This window comes from Geotrypetes seraphini, chromosome 17 (genome assembly GCF_902459505.1).
Source record: "Geotrypetes seraphini chromosome 17, aGeoSer1.1, whole genome shotgun sequence".
NCBI lineage: Eukaryota > Metazoa > Chordata > Amphibia > Gymnophiona > Dermophiidae > Geotrypetes > Geotrypetes seraphini.
In genome coordinates this window covers 32,547,171-32,568,211 of record NC_047100.1, presented here as the reverse complement: position 1 = coordinate 32,568,211, position 21,041 = coordinate 32,547,171, and the positions used below count along the sequence as shown (strand labels likewise).

General features: G+C 52.3%; 1 protein-coding gene across 3 annotated transcripts in view; it reads left to right on the top strand.

The window, feature by feature from the left end:
* Positions 1–21,041, top strand: part of ATG7 (autophagy related 7) — a 351,798-nt gene that overhangs the window by 131,043 nt on the left and 199,714 nt on the right. For all 3 annotated transcript variants that reach the window (XM_033925732.1, XM_033925731.1, XM_033925733.1), the window contains exon 16: positions 19,994–20,109. In XM_033925732.1, coding sequence (XP_033781623.1) covers positions 19,994–20,109 — 116 coding nt within the window. The remainder of the gene's footprint in view (positions 1–19,993; positions 20,110–21,041) is intronic.

The following is a 21,041-nucleotide window of genomic DNA, read 5'->3' as shown; positions in this document are numbered from 1 at the left end:
TTGTTTAGGGGGTTTCTAGTCCCTGTTCTTTAGCACTCTCCAGACCAGTAGAGGTTAACTTTACGATTGGGTATATATCTAATCATGACCAGCAGGTGGAGACTGAAAACAAAACTTTGGGACAGTATATCCTAGCCCCTCCTCTCTATTTCCCTCAGTCTTCTTTCAGTCTCCAGCAGGTGTTGAGTGATCTGTACCCATCTCCCTTGGTAGGGCTGTTGGAATTTGTTTAGAGGTTTATTGTCCCTGTTTTTAGCCGGACGGAGCTTGGACGGACTCTGTTTGGGGGTTCGTCCGACCTCGGGGGTGTCAAACCCGGCGGGTCACGAGCGGGGTCCCTCCCCCCACTTCCTCCACCTCCCCATATTTTTTTAGAGGAGCCTCAGCAGTAAGCCTTGCCCCCTAAATCAAGCAAGGCATATTGCTTCGAGAGCCTGTGGAGTCTGTTCTGTAAAAAAAAAAAAAAAAAAAAAAAATCCTGAGGTAGTGCTGGTCTGGAGGGTTGTATCCCTTTAAGAAAACTGTATTTTACTGTATTTTTTCAACTAACCGGCACTTTTTTACAGCTAGGTCGCGTATGGAGCAATGAGCACTTCTAAAGGGAAAAAGTGCTCATTGTGCTCCAGACGCGAGGCACTCGCGGCCGGCCTGTGCAAGCGGTGTTCAGGCCGGTGCGGTGGAGGAGCTCCGTCGGCAGCGGCTGCAGGCGCCCAGAGCTCCCCGCCGATGGTGCCTCGCGAGTCGGCAGGGAACGGTGGAGAAGCCCGGTCTTCTCCGTCCGCCCACGGAGGGATTCCCCGAGCCGCCGACGGTCGGGTTTTAGAGGATTCCCTCTCAGCTGATATTTTGACAGCTGATGCCGGCTTGCCTGTTTTAGCGGCTGAGACTATTCAGGTCTCTCAGCCGCTTCAGGCTGTGGAGGGAGCTGTTTTGGCGGGAAAGACGCCATCTTCTCTGTCTGGCCCCTCCATTTTGTCTTCCACCTCAGGTGACCTTCCCCCTGTTTTGTCTAAGCAGGGGCAGGTTTCTGCTGGGTCCCCTGCTGTGGCAGGGAGTCCCTTGGGACCCTCGGGGGGTTTTTCCCCTGATTTTTTCTTTTCATTATGCAAAGCCTATTTTCAGGCGGCTGGGGGTCCCGGTTGCGCCCAGGGGGTCTCGGGGGGTGGGGTTTCCTCCGCGCTCCCTGCGGCTTTGCCTCTCTCGTCTGACGTGACGTCCCCTCCGCCGCCTCTCTTGTCCAAGCGTCCGCGGGTGTCGTGGGACGAGGATTTGTGGTCGGAGGAACGTGTCGGTATGGAGGAGGACCTGGACCCTTCTGAGGAATTCCAGGACCCTCTGGAGGGGACGGAAGCTGGCGGCGGGTTGTCGGGTTTCCCGTTCTCCAGTGACGAGGCGTCCGTGGTGCGCCTTTTTCAGAGAGATGAGCTGCCTGACCTTATTCAACAGGTTTCTTCGGCTTTGCGTTTTGAGGACGCGCCGCCGGAGACTCCGCGTGTGGGGGACCCTCTGTTACGAGGGATCCGTTCCGTTTCCCGCTCTTTTCCTATGCATCAGGATATTCGGGATATTATTCTTGAGCAGTGGAAAACGCCGGAGACGCCGTTTCGGCTGGCGCGCAGCATGGCTCGCCTGTATCCCATTCCTGAAGGGGATCGGGCTACGTTAGCTTCGCCAGTCGTGGATGCGGTGGTCTCGGCTATTTCCAAGCGGCATACCGTGCCTGTTGAGGGCGGTTCTGCCTTGCGGGACTCTGAGGAGCGCAAATTGGAGAACATCCTTAAGCAAAATTTTCAAGTCTCTGCTTTTGGGGTCCAGGCGGCTATTTGTGGGGGACTGGTCGCTCGCGCCGTGTTTCGGTGGGCGGAGCGGGTCTTGGATCGAGAGTCTGACGACTGGTCTCTGGTGGATCAGGAGGTAGCAAAGATTGAGATGGCTGCCTCATTCCTCTCGGATGCTCTGTATGACTTGGTGCGGATCTCGGCTAAGTCCATGGCTTTTGGCGTGGCCGCAAGGCGTGTGTTGTGGCTGCGCGCTTGGGCGGCGGATGCTGCGTCCAAAGCTAAGCTTACTAAATTTCCCTTTCGGGGGTCGTTTTTATTTGGAGAGGACTTGGATAAGTTAATTCAGACTCTGTCGGACTCGAAAGTTCCCCGTTTGCCGGAGGACCGTGCCCGCCCGGCGTCTCGGGGGGGTGCGGCCCGGGGGCGTTTGCGGGAATTTCGCAAGTATCGCCCTGGGCGTGGGGCTGCTTCTTTCCAGTCTCCGGGGTTTTCCCGGGGTCGGTTCTTCCAGCGCATGCAGCCCTTTCGGGGGGCCCGTCGGGGGGCAGGGAACCCCTCCGCCGGTTCCCCCGCTTCCCGTCCTGCACAATGACGCCTTGCCGGCGCCCCCCTTGGTTCCGGTGGGGGCCCGGCTGCGCGACTTTTTTCCCAAATGGGCCGAGATCACGTCCGATCAGTGGGTCCTGGAGGTGGTGCGGGACGGTTATGCCCTGGAGTTCGCCCGCTCTCTGCCGGATTTTTTCCTCGCTTCTCCGTGTCAGACTCCGGGGAAGAAGCAGGCTTTTCGCCAGACCCTTCAGCGCTTGCTAGATCTCAGGGCAGTAGTTCCGGTGCCCCCCCCGGAGTGGGGCACGGGCAGGTACTCCATTTACTTTGTGGTGCCCAAGAAGGAGGGGACTTTTCGGCCCATCCTCGATTTGAAAGGGGTCAACAGGGCTCTCAAGGTTCCCTCTTTCCGTATGGAAACGCTGCGGTCGGTCATTCTGGCGGTTCAGCCGGGGGAGTTTCTCACTTCTCTCGATCTGACGGAGGCCTACTTGCATGTTCCTATTCGGACCTCTCATCAGCGTTTCCTGCGCTTTGCGATCTTGGGTCGGCACTATCAGTTCTGTGCGCTTCCCTTTGGGCTGGCCACGGCTCCCCGGACGTTCACCAAGGTGATGGTGGTCGTCGCGGCAGCCTTGCGGTCGGAGGGCATTCTGGTACACCCCTACCTGGACGACTGGTTAATTCGGGCCAAGTCGTTGCAGGAAAGCTACCGGGTTACGGCTCGGGTGGTGGAGTTTCTCCGGTCGCTGGGCTGGGTGGTCAACCTTTCCAAGAGTCGGTTGGTTCCGGCTCAGCGTCTGGAGTACCTCGGGGTGCTGTTCGACACCTCCTTGGGGAAGGTCTTCCTCCCAGAGGCCCGGGTGAGCAAATTGCAGTCTCAGATTCGCCTGCTTTTGGCGTCCCGGTGTCCTCGGGCGCGAGATTTCCTCCAGGTCCTGGGGTCGATGGCGGCGTCCCTGGACGTGGTGAGGTGGGCGCGGGCCCACATGCGTCCTCTTCAGTATGCTCTGCTCCGGAGGTGGTCTCCCCAGAGGCACGGGATGGATGTTCCGGTTCCCCTGCGAGGCTTGGCGCGCTGCAGTCTGCGTTGGTGGCTCCGGACCCCTCACCTAGTTCAGGGGGTGGGTCTGGATCTTCCGCAGTGGACGGTGCTCCTTACGGATGCGAGTCTCCTGGGTTGGGGGGCCCAGTGTCTGGGTCACTCTGCTCAGGGAACCTGGTCCACGGAGGAGGCCTCCTGGTCGATCAACGTGTTGGAGACCAGGGCGGTCCGGCTGGCGCTGTTGGCTTTCCACTCCCTTTTGTTGGGCAAGTCGGTCAGAGTCCTGTCGGACAATGCCACGGCAGTGGCTTATGTCAATCGTCAGGGGGGCACCAAGAGCACTCTGGTGGCGCAGGAGGCGGCTCGGCTCATGGTTTGGGCGGAGTCGCATCTTCTGGACCTCTCGGCCTCTCACATTGCCGGGGTAGAAAACGTTCAGGCGGACTTCCTCAGTCGTCACTTCTTGGATCCGGGAGAGTGGTGTCTCGGCGCCGAGGCGTTTCAGTTGCTAGTGCGTGCTTGGGGGCAGCCCCTGATGGATCTGATGGCTACAAGTGGCAACGCCAAAGTACCCCGCTTCTTCAGTCGTCGCAGGGACGGTCTGGCCGAGGGTCTGGATGCTCTGGTCCAACCGTGGCCAACGGAGGGGCTGTTGTATGTGTTCCCTCCTTGGCCATTAGTAGGCAGAGTACTGCTTCGCATTGTTCGCCATCCGGGGCTGGTGGTCTTGGTGGCTCCGGATTGGCCTCGTCGTCCGTGGTATGCGGATCTGGTGAGGCATCTGGTGGCGGATCCTCTTCCTCTGCCTCTCGAGTGCGATCTTCTGACGCAGGGTCCCATTCCCATGTTCGACCCGTCTCCCTTTTGTCTTACGGCTTGGCTCTTGAAAGGGGCCGCCTGAGTAAGAAGGGATATTCCGACAAGGTGATCTCTACACTTTTGGGGTCCCGGAGGCTTTCTACCTCTCGGGCTTATGTACGGGTTTGGCGTCTGTTTGAGGAATGGTGCCGAGCGCGGGGAGTGGTCTCCTTTCGCGCTTCTCTGCCTAACATTCTGGAGTTTTTGCAGGATGGCCTGGATAGGGGCCTGGCCTGGTCTTCTCTTCGGGTTCATCTGGCGGCCCTGTCGGCTTTTCGGGGGCTGGTGACAGGTCAGCGTTTGTCAGCCATTCCTGATGTGATTCGCTTTCTTAGGGCGGCCAAGTTGCTCAGGCCTCCCATAAGGCCCTCGATTCCCTCTTGGGATCTCAATCTGGTTCTCTCTGTTCTAGTGCGCCCTCCTTTCGAGCCGTTGGATGGCTGTTCGTTGAAGGACCTTACGCTGAAGTCGGTCTTTTTGGTGGCCATTACTTCCGCTAGACGGGTGTCGGAGCTACAGGCTTTCTCTTGTAGGGCTCCCTTCCTGGAGTTTTCAAAGGAGCGGGTTGTTTTGCGGCCTGTTCCTTCCTTTCTGCCGAAGGTAGTTTCTCCTTTTCATGTCAATCAATCGGTGGTCCTCCCGGTCTTGGGTAGTCGGGAGGGTTCTTCTGAGCAACGACAGCTGCGCAAGTTGGATGTCGGTCGGGTCCTCCATGCTTATGTGCAGCGGACCCGGGATTTTCGGAGCTCCGATCATCTCTTTGTGCTTCTGGCGGGTCCTCGTCGGGGGGCTGGCGCTTCTAAGGCTACTATTGCGCGCTGGATCAAGGAGACGATCGCTTCCGCTTATCTTCTGAGTCAGAAGCCGGTTCCGGAGTTTCTCAAGGCTCATTCCACTAGGGGTCAGGCGGCTTCTTGGGCTGAGTCGTCGCTCGTGCCTCCGGTGGATATTTGTAAGGCTGCGGTTTGGTCCTCCTTGCATTCTTTTGTTCGGCATTATCGGGTAGATGTTCAGGCGCGTCGGGACGCGGTGTTCGGTGAGCGTGTTCTGGTATCGGCCCTTCGGGGGTCCCGCCCGTGAGAGGGACTGCTTTGGTACGTCCCAATCGTAAAGTTAACCTCTACTGGTCTGGAGAGTGCTAAAGAAGGAGAAATTAGGTTCTTACCTGCTAATTTACTTTCTTTTAGCTTCTCCAGACCAGTAGAGGTCCCCACCCTGTCTGTTGTTGTTGTTGTTGGGGCTGTTGCGCGGGCAGTTTTTGGTTTTTGCTGCGGGTTCTAGTATTTTTCTAGGGCCGGGGAGAATTGAAGAACAGCGGCTGTGGCTCGGCTGGCTTAGCTGGCGAGCTGTGGGGACCTTCTTCCTTCGGGAATTTCTCCTCTGCATTTTCCAACAGCATTTTTTGGGTATGTTATTTGTTACTCCTTTCGGAGTATTGTTTTTTCTCTCTGTTGTTTCCAGTTCTTGGTTCTGCTTGGCTATTCGGCAGACTGAGGGAAATAGAGAGGAGGGGCTAGGATATACTGTCCCAAAGTTTTGTTTTCAGTCTCCACCTGCTGGTCATGATTAGATATATACCCAATCGTAAAGTTAACCTCTACTGGTCTGGAGAAGCTAAAAGAAAGTAAATTAGCAGGTAAGAACCTAATTTCTCCTTTTTGGCCGGACAGAGCTTGGGCGGGCCCTGTTTGGGGGTCCGTCCGACCTCGGGGGTGTCAAACCCGGCGGGTCTCGAGCGGGGTCCCTCCCCCCACTTCCTCCACCTCCCCACATTTTTTTAGAGGAGCCTCAGCAGTAAGCCTTGCCCCCTAAATCAAGCAAGGCATATTGCTTCGAGAGCCTGTGGAGTCTGTTCTGTAAAAAAAAAAAAAAAAAAATCCTGAGGTACTGCCGGTCTGAAGGGTTGTTTCCCTTTAAGAAAACTGTATTTTATCCCAGGACAAGCAGGCAGCATATTCTTGACTGATGGGTGACGGCACCGACGGAGCCCCGGTACGGACACTTTTAGAGTGATTGCACTCTAAGAACTTGGAAAGTTCTAGAGACCGCACCGCGCATGCGCGAGTGCCTTCCCGCCCGACCCCGTCGCGCGGTCTCTCAGTTTCTTAGTTTCCGCGGAGCTAAGAAGTCGCATGTTTCAACGGCTGTTGAAAATTTTTTCCTTCGCCTTCCCGCTCGCGTAAACTTCTTGGATTTTTTCTGCCCTTCCTTTTGTTTTCTTTCATTTGTAAAAAAAAAAATAAAAAATATATTTCTTTTTTCGAGTTTTTCTTGATTTGCCCCGGCGGGGCCTACTGCCATCATCGAGGCCTCGGCCTTCGATTTGGCAGAAGCCGTTTTTCCGTTCATGCCCCCCCAGCCCGGGTTCAAGAAGTGCCAGCGGTGTGCACGGCCTATTTCCCTTTCAGACCCACACAACTGGTGCCTACAGTGTCTGGGTCCGGAACATCAGGCCTCCTCCTGCACCCGCTGTGCCACTTTGAAAAAGCGGACTCTGAAAAATCGTGAAATACAACAGAGACTGCTCTTCGGCACCGACATGTCCGACCCCGCGTCCTCGACACCGGTTCCGGTACCTGTTTCGTCGGCACCCACCTCATCGACGCCGCGCGATACCGCGCCGGCGTCGCAGCATACAGGTAAGCCGGCTAAGAAGCCTTCCCCGCTGGAGCGTCCTCCGGTCTCCATTGCAGAGAGTCCAGTCCTGCCGACCGTGAGGCGCCAGCGGAAGCGCTCCGCCCCTATTGAGGTGAGTCCCTCGACATCGGGCTCCTCATCTCCGGGGCGTAGAGCGGCACCGCAGGTACCGCAGAAGAAAAAGGCGGTACCGGTGCCCTCCCTCGATGATCGCATTGCGGCCATCTTACAAACACAGCTTAAGGATCAGCTCCAAAAGCTCCTTCCAGATCTACTGGCACCGAGCCCTCCGGTGTCGGTCCCCACTGGGCCACCGATACCGATTGTGGAACAGCCTATATTGTCGGCATCCACTCTTTCGGTACCGGTACACTCGGCCTCATCAGTATCGATGCCTGTCCTCGCGCCGGAGTCCAGATCTCATCACCAATCGGTGCAGACTTCAGCTCCGGTGCAGATTTCGGCTCCAATACAACCGATAACATCACCCGGTACCGCATCGATGAGGTCGGGTAAATCGGTACGCAAATCCCGGCACCTAGAACCATCCACTCCTGAGAGTCGGGACCGTGGTGCCCATTTTCGGGACCCTGATCTGTGGGGAGATTCTGAAGAGCCTTTTCTCTCAGAAGGGGAGTGTTCATCAGAGGAAGACGAGCCTGTTCCTCAGGACACTTCATCAAAACCTGAGTCCACATCTTTCTCCTCTTTTTTGAGAGATATGTGTGACTCTCTTTCTATTCCTTTGGAGGCTGAGTCTAAAAAGTCTAAAGCCTTTTTGGACGCTCTTGATTTTGACCAGCCTCCAAAGGAATTCTTGAAACTCCCTTTACATGACATCCTGAGGGAAACCTTTTACAAAAATTTGGAGACTCCTCTTACTGTACCGGGAGCCCCCCGCAAATTGGATTCCCTGTATAAGGTTATCCCTATCCCTGGGTTCGACAAACCACAGCTCCCACATGAGTCTCTCCTTGTAGAATCCACCCTCAAGAAGTCCACAGGAGCTAGTGTCTATGCCTCTGTTCCTCCTGGCAGAGAGGGTAAAGCCATGGACAAGTTTGGTAAGCGACTTTACCAGAATGCGATGCTTGCTAATCGATCTGGTAACTATGCTTTTCACTTTTCTTTTTATTTAAAGCATCTCCTTACCACCATGGCTTCCTTTGAGCAGTACCTTCCTGTGGGGAAACGTGAGGCTTTCCATCAATGCTCTTCATCTCTTTTCCAGCTCAGGAAATTCATGGTAAGGTCTATATACGACACCTTTGAGCTTACCTCCAGGGCAACAGCCATGTCTGTAGCCATGCGCCGGTTGGCCTGGCTCAGAGTCTCCGAGCTTGATGTTAATCATCAAGACCGGTTGGCTAATGCCCCATGTGTAGGGGATGAGCTGTTTGGAGAATCGATGGACTCAACAACTCAGAAGCTCTCAGCTCACGAAACCCGCTGGGATACACTTCTTAAGACCAAAAAGAAACCTCCACCTCCACGGCCATTCAGACAGCAATCGGCCTATCAATGGCGTTTTGTGGCTCGTCCCTTGCAGTCTTCCACTCAACAGCCTAGGAGGCAGCGCCAACAGCAGCGGCAAACGCCTAGACCCCAGCAGCAACAACCAGCCAAGCAGCCTCCGCAGCAAAAATCTACTCAGCCTTTTTGACTTAATTCTCGAGGGCATAGCCAGCGTTCAAACATCTCCACTCCTCCCTCAACCGATAGGAGGACGACTCTCTTTCTTTCTCAGCCGGTGGGAAGTTATCACTTCGGACCAATGGGTCCTCAACATCATCCGCCACGGCTACTCTCTCAACTTTCACACCCTTCCGGGCCAAAGTCTACCAAAAGAGTCTGCTTTGCACACTCCTCAATCTGCCCTCCTTCTTCAGGAGGTTCAATCCCTCCTACTTCTGAACGCCATAGAGGAAGTTCCTCTAGAACAGAAGGGGCAGGGATTCTACTCCCGTTATTTTCTAGTTCCCAAAAAAACAGGGGACCTCAGACCAATTCTAGATCTGCGAGACCTCAACAAATGCTTGGTCAAAGAAAAATTCAAGATGCTATCTCTAGCTACACTTTATCCTCTCCTCGATCACAACGACTGGCTATGCTCTCTCGATCTCAAAGAGGCCTACACTCACATTCCAATCAACCCGGCCTCCAGACAGTACCTTCGCTTTATGATCAATCACTGTCATTACCAATACAGAGTGCTCCCCTTCGGTCTTGCCTCCTCTCCAAGGGTGTTCACAAAATGTCTGGTGGTGGTAGCAGCGTTTCTACGCTCCCACCACATTCAGGTTTTTCCCTACCTGGACGACTGGTTAATCAAGGCCATCTCATCTCAAACTGTTCTTCTGGCCACCAACCAGACCATCTTTTTTCTACAACTCCTAGGGTTCGAAATCAATATACCCAAGTCTCACCTTCTTCCTACGCAGAGACTTCAATTCATTGGAGCGGTGCTGGACACTGTCCAGATGAGAGCCTTCTTACCGGACAACCGTCTTCACAACCTCCAATCGCTCTGTCAGCAGGTGATGCCTCAGCAATCCATTTCTGCAAAGCAGATGATGATTCTCTTGGGTCACATGGCCTCCACAGTTCATGTCACACCCCTGGCACGTCTTCACCTGCGTACTCCTCAATGGACCCTGGCTTCCCAGTGGTCTCAAGCGACAGACTCTTGCTCACGACACATATCTGTGACATCATCTCTTCGTCAGTCTCTGCAATGGTGGTTGATATCCTCAAATCTCTCCAGGGGCCTTCTGTTCCATCTGCCTCCTCATCAACTGGTCATCACCACCGACGCCTCCCCTTATGCATGGGGAGCCCATTTGAACGAGTTCCAAACTCAAGGCCTTTGGACTCCTCAGGAAAAGAAGCATCACATCAATTTCCTGGAACTCAGGGCAATGTTCTATGCCCTCAAGGCCTTCCAACACCTTCTGTTTCCTCAAGTCCTTCTGCTCTGCACAGACAATCAAGTTGCCATGTACTACATCAACAAACAGGGTGGGACAGGCTCTCGCCTCTTATGTCAGGAAGCTCAGAGAATCTGGTCTTGGGCCACCACTCGTCACTTATTCCTGAAGGCGATTTATATTCAGGGAGAACAGAATTACTTAGCGGACAAGCTCAGCAGAGTTCTCCAACCCCACGAATGGACTCTCGATCCATCGACTCTACAGTCCATCTTTGCCCAATGGGGCACTCCTCAGGTGGACCTCTTTGCAGCTCCCCACAATCATCAGTTGCCCCTATTCTGCTCCAGACTCTACTCTCCTCACCGTCTGGCAGCGGATGCTTTTCTTCTGGATTGGTCCAACCTGTTCCTCTATGCTTTCCCTCCTCTACCGCTCATGCTTCGGACCTTGTTCAAACTAAAGAGGGAACGAGCCACCATGATACTGATTGCCCCACGGTGGCCCAGGCAGCAATGGTTCTCCCTTCTACTTCAACTCACATCCAGGGATCCATTTCTTCTTCCACTGTTTCCATCTCTGCTTACACAGGATCAGGAAACCCTCCTGCATCCCAACCTACAGTCTCTACACCTGACAGCTTGGTATCTTTCGGGCTGACTTCAACTGATCTTCTCCTTTCTCAGCCTGTTCGCTCCATTCTGGACGCATCCAGGAAACCGGCCACTCTACAATGTTACCATCAAAAGTGGACGAGGTTTTCCGCCTGGTGTCTCCTGCATCATCATGACCCCAAATCTCTTGCAGTGGAGACCCTATTGGATTATCTGCTTTCTCTATCTAACTCTGGCCTCAAGTCTACCTCCATCAGAGTCCATCTCAGTGCCATCACGGCCTTTCATGAGCCAGTCCATGGGAAACTCCTCTCAGCTCATCCCCTGGTCTCCAGATTCATGCGGGGTCTTTTCAATGTGAAGCCACCTCTCAAAGCTCCTCCTGTTGTCTGGGATCTCAATGTGGTTCTCTCCACTTTGATGAAGCCTCCATTTGAACCTTTAGCTACTACCACCTTCAAGTTTCTCACTTGGAAGGTACTTTTCCTTATAGCTCTCACCTCTGCCAGGAGGGTCAGTGAGCTCCATGCATTAGTTTCTGACCCACCTTTCACAATCTTTCATCATGACAAGGTGGTTCTACGTACACATCCAAAGTTTCTCCCTAAGGTTGTCTCTGAGTTCCATCTCAACCAATCTATTGTACTGCCTGTTTTTTTTCCCAAACCTCACTCCCATTCCGGAGAACAGGCTCTTCATATTTTGGACTGTAAGCGGGCGTTAGCTTACTATTTGAACCGTACTAAGCCCCACAGATCATCGCCCCAACTTTTTCTGTCCTTTGATCCGAATAAATTGGGACGTCCTGTTTCTAAGCGTACGCTATCTAATTGGCTTGCGGCATGCATTTCTTTCTGCTATTCTCAGTCCGGACTGACACTGGAAGGTTCTGTCACGGCCCATAGAGTTCGAGCTATGGCAGCATCTGTAGCTTTCCTCCGTTCCACTCCTATTGAGGAAATCTGCAAGGCTGCCACTTGGTCCTCAGTTCATACTTTTACATCTCACTATTGTCTGGACGCATTCTCCAGACGGGATGGTCACTTCGGCCAATCTGTTTTGCAAAATTTGTTTTCCTAATGGCCAACCTTCCCACCATCCCTCTTTTTGTTAGCTTGGAGGTCACCCATCAGTCAAGAATATGCTGCCTGCTTGTCCTGGGATAAAGCACAGTTACTTACCGTAACAGGTGTTATCCAGGGACAGCAGGCAGATATTCTTGCGTCCCACCCACCTCCCCGGGTTGGCTTCTTAGCTGGCTTATCTTAACTGAGGGACCGCGCGACGGGGTCGGGCGGGAAGGCACTCGCGCATGCGCGGTGCGGTCTCTAGAACTTTCCAAGTTCTTAGAGTGCAATCACTCTAAAAGTGTCCGTACCGGGGCTCCGTCGGTGCCGTCACCCATCAGTCAAGAATATCTGCCTGCTGTCCCTGGATAACACCTGTTACGGTAAGTAACTGTGCTTTACTGTATTTTTTCATCTAACCGGCACTTTTTTCTGGCTAGGTCGCGTATGGAGCAATTGTGCCCTTCTCCGGGGGAGTGGGACACAATTAGGTCCAGCCGCGAGGCACTCGCGGCCGGCCTGAACTCGGCAGTTTGGGTCGGTGAGGTGGTGGAGCTCCGTCGGCAGCGGCTGCAGGCGCCCAGAGCTCCCCGTCGATGGTGCCTCGCGAGTCGGCTGGGAGCAGTGGGGAAGCCCGGTCTTCCCCAACCGCCCACGGAGGGATTCGCCGAAGGATTCCCTCTCAGCTGATTTTTTGACAGCTGATGCCGACTTGCCTGTTTTAGCGGCTGGGACTGTTCAGCCTTCTCAGCCGCTACAGGCCATGGAGGGAGCATTTTTGGCGGGAACTTCGCCATTTTCTCTGTCTGGCCCCTCCATTTTATCTGCAACCTCAGGTGACCTTCCCCCTGTATTGCAAACACAGGGGCAGGTTTTAGCAGGGACCCCTGCTGGGGCAGGGAGTCCCTGGGGACCCCCAGGGTTTTTTTGTCCCCAATTTAATTTCTTTCTTTGTGCAGACAATTGGGGGTCCCACGTGCACCTGGGGGGTTTCGGGGGTGGTTTTCCCTCCGCGCCCTCTATGGCTTGCCTCCCTCTTTTCGTTTGGCATCCCCTCTTCCTCCTCCCTCATCCAAGCGCCCGCGGGGGGGCTTGGATTGCGAATTGGTGGTCGGAGGAGCGTGTTGGCATGGTTGAGGACCTGGCTGCTTTGGCGGGCTTCCAGGATCCTCTAGAGGGGACGCCCGCTGGCAGCGGGGCGGCGGTTTTCCCGTCTTCCAGAGCAGATGCGTCCGTGGTGCGCTTTTTATTCAGAGGGATGAGCTTTTAGACCTGATGTAGCAGGTCTCCTTGGTGCTGCATTTTCGAAGTTGCGCCACCGGAGACCCCGCGTATGGGGGCCCCTCTGCTTCAGGGGGTCTGTCCTGTTTCCCGCTCTTTTCCTGTGCATCAGGATTTTCGGGATTTTGTGTTGGTGCAGTGGCCTACGGGCGCCGTTTCGTTTGGTGTGCGCCTTGGCTCATGGATATCCCATCCCGGAGGGGGATAGGGCTACCTTAATTACGCCAATGGGGGACGCGGTGGTCTCGGCACTTCCTAAGCGGCATACCGTGCCTGTTATGGACGGATCTGCTCTTAGGGTCTCTGAGGAGCGTACGTTAGAGACACTTCTTAAGTATAATTTTGATGTCTCTGCCTTGGGGGTCCCGGCAGTTATTTGTGTGGGGCTGGTGGCTCGCACCGTGTTTCGGTGGTCTGAGCATGTCCTGGATCGTGAGTCTGATGACTGGTCCTTAGTGGATCTGGAGGTGGTGAAGTTTGAGATGACTGCCTCGTTCCTCTCGGTTGTTCTTTGTGACTTGGTGCTGCTAAGTCTGGGTCTTTTGGTGGCCGCACGCTGTACCTTGTGGCTTCGCGCTTGGTCGGCGGTTGCCGCGTCCAAAACTGAACTTCCCAAAATTTCCCTTTCGGGGGTTGTTTTTTGTTTAGAGAGGACTTAGATCCGGTGGTTCAGACTCTGACGGATCCGGAGGTGCCCCGTCTGCCTGAGGACCGTGCCCGCCCGGCTTCTCGGGTTGGCATTGCCCGGGGGCGTCTGCGGGAATTTCGCAAGTTTCGCCTGGGGCATGGGACTGCTTCTTTCCAGGCTTCCGGTGTTTCCCCGGGGTCGGTTGGCTTAGCGCATGCAGTCTTTTTCAGGGGGCCCGTCGGGGGGCTGGGAGTTTCCCCCCCGGTTCCCCTGCTGCCCGTCCTGCGCGATGTCTCTTTGCCGGCGCCCCCTTTGGTTCCCGGGGGTGCCCTGCTTCGCCACTTGTTTCCAAAGTGGGCCAAAATCACGTCCGATCAGTGGGTCCTGGTGGTGGTGCGGGACGGTTATGTACTTGAATTTTATCCGCTCTCTGCCGGATCATATCTAGCCTTTCCATGTCAGGTGGCATGGGAGACGCTAGCCTTTCACCAGACCCTTCAGCGCTTGCTAGATCTCTAAGCAGTTGTCCAGTGTCCCCTCAGGAGTGCGGTATCGGCTGGTACGCCATTTCCTTTATGGGGCCCTAAAGGGAGGGGACCTTTCGGCCCATCCTTGGTTTAAACTGAGGTCAACAGGACTCTCAAAATTCCCTTTTATTCGCATGGACACACTGCAGTCTGTCCTTCTGGCGGTTCAGCCGGGGGAGTTCCTGACTTCTCTTGCTCTGGCGGAGGCCTACTTGGCTGTTTCCATTCGGGCCGCTCCTCAGCTCTTTCTTTGCTTGGAGATATTGGGTCTGCACTATCAGTTCTGTGTGCTTCCCTTGGGCCTGGCCACGACTCCCCGGACGTTCGCCAAGTTGATGGTGGTCGTCACGGTGGCATTGCAGTCGGAGGGCATTCTGGTGCACCCCTTCTGGGATGACTGGTTGTGTCGGGCGAAGTCGTTGCAGGAGAGCGCCCGAGTTACGGCTCGGGTGGTTGAGTTTCTCCGGTCGCTGGGCTGGATGGTCAACCTTTCCAAGAGTCGGTTGTTCCCCGCTCAGTATCTGGAGTACCTTGGAGTTCTGTTCGACACCTCCTTGGGGAAGGTCTTCCTTCCAGAGGCCCGGGTAAGCAAATTGCAATCTCAGATTCGCCTTCTTTTGGCGTCCCGGTGTCCTCGGGCGCAGGATTTCCTCCAAGTCTTGGGGTCGCTGGCAGCGTTCCTGGATGTTGTGTGGTGGGCCCACATGTCTCTTCAGTATGCTCGGCTCCGTAGATGGTCACCCCAGTGGCTCAGTTTGGAGGTCCCTGTCCCTCTGTGAGGCTTGACGCGCTGCAGTCTTCTTTGGTGGCTCCAGACCTCTCATCTGGTCCAGAGGATGAGTCTGGACCTATCGCAGTGGACGGTGCTTCTCTCGGATGCCAATCTCCTCGGTTGGGGGGGCTCAGTGTCTAGGGGCACCTGGTCCATGGAGGAGGCATCCTGGTCAATCAACATGTTGGAGACCAGAGCCGTCCCTCTGGCGCTATTAGCCTTCCGCTCCCGCTTGAGGGGCAAGTCGGTCAGAGTCCGGTCTTACAATGCCACAGCGGTGGCTTATGTCAATCGTTGAGGCACCAAGAGCGCTCAGGTGGCGGAGGAGGCGGCTCGGCTCATGCTTTGGGGCGGAGTCACGCCTTCTGGTCCTCTCGGCCTCTCACATGGCCGGGGTAGAGGTTGTTCAGGCGAACTTCCTCAGTCACATCTTAGATCACAGAGAGTGGTGTCTCAGCCCTGTGGCTCTTCAGTTGATAATGCCGGCTTGGGGTCAGTCCCTGATGGACCTGTCGGCCTCGAGTGGCAAGGCCAAGGTGTTCCGCTTCTTCAGTCGTCGCAGGGATGGACTGGCCGAGGGTCTGGATGCTCTGGTTCAACCATGGCCAACAGAGGGGCTGTTGTGCAGGTTCCCTCCGGGGCCATTAGTGGGCAGAGTTCTTCTCCGCATTGTTCGCCATCCGGGTCTGGGAGTTCTGGTGGCTCCAGATTGGCCTCGACATCCGTGATACGCAGATCTGGTGACACTCTGGTGGCGGATCCTCTTCCTCTGCCTCCCTTGGACGACCTTCTGACGCAGGGTCCCATTCCCATGTTCGACCCGTCTCCCTTCTGTCTTACGGCTTGGCTTTTGAAAGGGGTCGCCTTGGTAAGAAGGGGTATTCAGATAGGGTGATTTCTACACTCTTGGGGTCCTGGAGGCTTTCTACCTCTCAGGCTTCTGTGTGGATTTGGCACTTCTTTGAGGGGTGGTGTCTGGTGCGGGGAGTGGTCTCTCTTCGCGTTTCTGTGCCTAACTTCTTAGAGTTCTTGCAAGATGGCATGGATAGAGGCCTGGCTTCGGCTTCTCTCCGGGTTCAGCTTGTGGCCTTGTCAGCCTTTCGGGGGTTTGTGACGGGTCAGCGTTTGACAGCCATTCCTGATGTGATTCGCTTTTTGCGGGCGGCCAAGGTGCTCAGGCCTCCCGTGCGGTCCTCTATTCCCTCTTGGAATCTCAGTCTGGTTCTCTCTATTCTGATGCACCCGCCCTTCGAACCGTTGGGCGGCTGCTCTTTGAAGGACCTTCCTCTGAAGACGGTCTTTTTGGTGGACATTTCTTCCGCTAGGCGTGTTTCTGAGCTACATGCTTTCTCTTGTAGGGCTCCCTTCTTGGAGTTTTCTAGGGAGCAGGTTGTCTTGAGGCCTGTTCCTTCCTTTTCTGCCAATAGTAGTTTTTCCTTTTCATGTCAATCAATCTGTGGTCCTCCCGGTCTTGGGTAGTTGGGAGGGCTCTTCTGAGCAAAGTCAGCTGAGCATGTTGGATGTTGGTCGGGTCCTTCGCTCTTATGTGCACCAGACCCAGGAGATCAGGAAATAAAATCATCTCTTTGTCCTTCTGACTGGTCCTCTTAGGGGGGCTGGCGCTTCTAGGGCTACTATTGCATGCTAGATCAAGGAGACTTTTGCTTCCGCTTCTCTTCTGGGGCAGCAGCCCGTTCCGGAGTTTCTCAAAGCTCATTCTACTCGGGGTCAGGCGGCTTCTTGGGCTGAGTCGTCGCTCGTGCCTCCAGTGGACATTTGTACGGCTGCGGTTTGGTCTTCCTTGTATTCCTTTGTCAGACTCTTTCGGGTAGATGTTCTGGCGCGTCAGGACGCATTGTTCGGTGTGTGTGTTCTGGTGTCGGCCCTTCGGGGGTCCCGCCCGTGTGAGGAACTGCTTTGGTACGTCCCATTCGTAAAGATTAACCTCTACTGGTCTGGAGAGTGCTAAAGAAGGAGAAATTAGGTTCTTACCTGCTAATTTACTTTCTTTTAGCTTCTCCAGACCAGTAGAGGTCCCCACCCTGTCTATTGTTGTTGTTCTTGGGGCTGTTTCGCGGGCAGTTTTTGTTTTTTGCTGCGGGTTCTAGTATTTTTCTAGGGCCGGGGAGAATTAAAGAACAGCGGCTGTGGCTCGGCTGGCTTAGCTGGCGAGCTGTGGGGACATTTTCCTTCTGGTATTTCTCCTCTGCATTTTCCAACAGCATTTGGGTATGTTATTTGTTACTCCTGTTCGGAGTATTGTTTTCTTTCTGTTTTCCAGTTCTTAGTTCTGCTTGGCTATTCGGCAGACTGATGTAAATAGAGAAGGGAGTATATTATATACTGTCCCACAGTTTTGTTTTCAGTCTCCACCTGCTGGTCATGATTGGATATATACCCATTCGTAAAGATTAACCTCTACTGGTCTGGAGAAGCTAAAAGAAAGTAAATTAGCAGGTAAGAACCTAATTTCTCCTTCTTGCGCATCACTATGGAAGTTGCTTCCACAGTGAGGGTCATCTTTAATGGACTCTAACCCATTTAAACTGCTTGCTCCAAAGTTTTACTTTGTAGGATGATGGAGCAGACTCACCATAAGCTGCAGTCATGCATTCATGGGTCTCCTTTGGCTTTTTCCCTTCTTTTGTGAGAAAGTTTCCTACTGAACGATGCACTAGGACTTTCCTGACATCCTGCCTCTTGGAATGTTAGACTCTCACTGAGCCACAACTGTGCATGAGTAACCTTGAGACATGTCACAACTTGCACAAACTTGTTTTAACACACATGCTGCTTTCTTCCATACTCGGGCAGATTATTTATTGAATGCTGCTTGTAGGCACTATGCCTTATAGAACAGCAGGCAGCTAGGTAGATACGCCTACAAATCTTAAATACCTTAATAGTTCAATTAATTTGCACATGTATGCTGGGCATACATATCTGGGTACTGTAAACAGAACCGAGAAGTTAGTCTATTTTATTTATTCAGTTTTCTATACCGTTCTCCCAAGGGAGCTCAAAATGGTTTACATGAATTTATTCAGATACTCGAGCATTTCACCCTGTCTATTTCAGTGAGCTCACAATCTATTTAATCATCATAATTAGCTTATTCAAATTAATTCTTAAATGTGTAAATTATGGGAGGAATTTTCAAGCTGTCTGCTTTGGCGGAAACTTCACTTTCTACCCATGGTCTTTCAAGCAATTTTTCTAAATCCCAGATCTGCATAAATGTGCTTTCACCATAACCATTACCTTTGGTAAATGTGTGTGGTGCCGTTGCCAGTCCAAATGGGAGCACATGGAATCTTAGAAACCTTCTGTAGGCCAGAAAAATGGGGGTTATGCATGGAAGCCTCTGTCAAATCCAGAGAGGCTAGATATTCCCCCTGAACAATTGATCTTACTGTCTCCATATGGTACTTGGGGCATTTTTAAGGCTGCATCGACTACCTTGAGGCCCAAAATTGGTCTCCAGTCATCCGTATCTTTGGCACGATGAAGAATGAGTATGTAGAGTATGTGCACAATCCCGATTCAGCCTCCAGGACTATTTCCACTCCCTGGATCTGCAGCAGCTGTTTCGCCATTGCCGTATTCTGGCTCCTTTCTCCGGCCTCCCGGCCAGGGAGCCTTAAAAAAGAATCTCGAGGTGGCTAAAATAATTTGAACCTGTATCCTTCTCAAATCAAGTCCTGCACCTTCTGGTCTGTGCAAATCCATTCCCAGGCTCCCAATGCTCCATAAGTCTCCCCCTATACAAGGAAGATCTGGTGTCATTGGGACTAACCTCTGTATTCTGTATACAGTGCCCAGATATGCAAAGTGCTTAACTCTGTTAACATGTCATTCAAAAGGGGGCACACACAGTTACAGAATGTGGCCTCAGCACACCTTACTTGGGTGCCAGCATTTACACCAGCTTTCAGCTGGTATCTAGCGTTAGGTTTAGGACTAAATGCCAAGTGTGATTTTATAAAGGGCACACCCCCTTTATAGAATCACACATAGTGCAGACTTTTACCAGTGCTGTTTTATAGAATTCCATCCTGAACCACTACTGTAGTATTAACATATTCTCAGATTCACTTCTTGCTCAAGTTTGGAAGTCACTGTCTTAATACAAACAACATAGCAGAGTGCGTTTGAGGTGGAAAGCAATGAACATCAATTTTTATATTACAAATCGTAGATATAATACTTCTTTTGTAATACAGTTCTTGGTATCCTGTTTTCATACAGATTGTCTCCGTAGACACACAGGGTCTGATTTTATAACAGGATGCCTATGTAGCAAGTTCAAAAAAGATGCCTATTTTATGAACCCCTGAATCAGGCATTTGCCGAAACACAGCCCGTGTCGGGTTTGTTTGAAATGTGTTCCATGCAAACTTTTGCCAGCCTGAATACCGTGGTCATCTCTGTTTGCTTTTGGCTGATTGACTTTGTGCAGAGTTTGCCTTTACTCCTCCGTTTCTATTTTATGAAGGCACATACATGTATAAGTTCCCTGGACTTTGTAGTGCAGGGTTTGCACTTCCATGCTTTTGAAAGTTCAAGTGTTTATATGTCAATAAACTTAAAATATATGTACATACCAAAGAGCAGGTATGTGTGCGTGATTCCCCTAAGTGAATTTCAAAATGTTTACTTTTGCTTTGAAAGTCTGGCCAAATCTGCACAGAGAAAACAATCCCCCTGACATTCAACACTTATTTTCTTACTACTACAATATTTAGGGCTAAGCCATATCCAAATACCCACACTGAATATGTAGGCATAAAGAAGTCACTGTAACTTATCTGGGTACTAGTGATATGCAGACTGATACCTAAATACCTGCTAGATAAAGTCAGGGTGGCCTTCATTCCATTTTAACTTTATCTAGCTAGAACACTGAATATTACTGTTAAGTGGGTAATTTCAGGGCTACCTCTTGTCCCGCCCTGCTTCAGCCTGCCCAGCACCTGGGCAGTCATTGGTACATATGGAGCAACTCTTGTTTAGGTGGGAGTTGCTCCTATCTGGATAAGCGCCACTGAATATTTGTTTTAACATTATGTATTTGTGTACACCGCTGTTGATTTTAACATTACTTATGTATTTGTTTATATCACTTTTGCATAAAGTGGTCTATAATTTTTTAATAAATGAAATATTGACTCCTATGTGAATAATGGATATACAGTTATACAATTCTCCCTTGACTGTCTCTCATTAAATAATCCCTCCCCAAGCAAAACTGTGCTGCTTGCCAATATCAAAAGCTGTTGTTTGTTGTTTTTTTTTTTTTTCCATTTAAAGTCAACTAGAGATCGTACTTTAGATCAGCAGTGCACAGTGAGTCGGCCAGGTTTAGCTATGATTGCAGGAGCCCTGGCAGTAGAGCTTATGGTGTCGGTGTTGCAGCATCCTGAAGGGTAAGCTAGAAGAAAAATGTTAAAATTGTTTGCATATCACAGTAACATAGGTTTGCCATATGACACATTACTACAGCTATCAAATACACTTTAGAACTCTATACTTCTGAGTGCAGCAAAAAGTTGCTGATCATAAAAGTTTAATTTGTTAGAGACATGCAATTAGGAAGCATATAACTTGCATTGCAAAAACTGTGCTGTATCAAGCATGTCCTTTCCCAAAAGGTTTGAATTCTTAGAATTAACCAGAAAAAAAATTCACATTTAGTGGGGGATTTATCAAGCTGCATTAGGGTCTTAGACTTTTAACATGACTTCTTTAGCAACTCTCCAGACCGGCATAGGTTAATCTTACAAGCGGGTTATATCTCATCATGACCAGCAGGTGGTGACTGAAACAAAACTTTGGAACTGTACATATCATGTGACCCCTCGCTAATTACTTCAGTCTTCTCTCAGTCTCCAGCAGGTGTGGAGAGCTGTACCCGTCTCCCTTGGTAGGGCTGTTGGAATTTGTTTAGGACTTTTAGTTCCATTTTGTTGCCGGACTGAGCTTAGGTGGACCCTGTTTTGGGGTCCATCCGACGTCGGGGGTGTCATACCCAACAGGTCATGAGCTGGGTCCCTCCCCCCCCCTTTCCTCCACCTCCCCAACATTTTTCTAGAGGTGCCTCTGGTAAGCCTTACCCCCTGATGGTAAGGCATACTGTTTAGAGAACCAAGTGGAATCTGCTTATGGTGTCCTGGTGTCCTCGGGTGCAGGATTTCCTCCAAGTTTTGGGGTCGATGGCGGCTTCTCTTGACATAGTGAGGTGGGCTCGGGCCCACATGCGTCCTCTCCAGTATGCTCTTCTTTGGAGATGGTTGCCCCAGAGGCACAATCTGGATCTCCCTGTTCCTCTGCGGGACTTGGCGCGTGGCAGTCTTCGTTG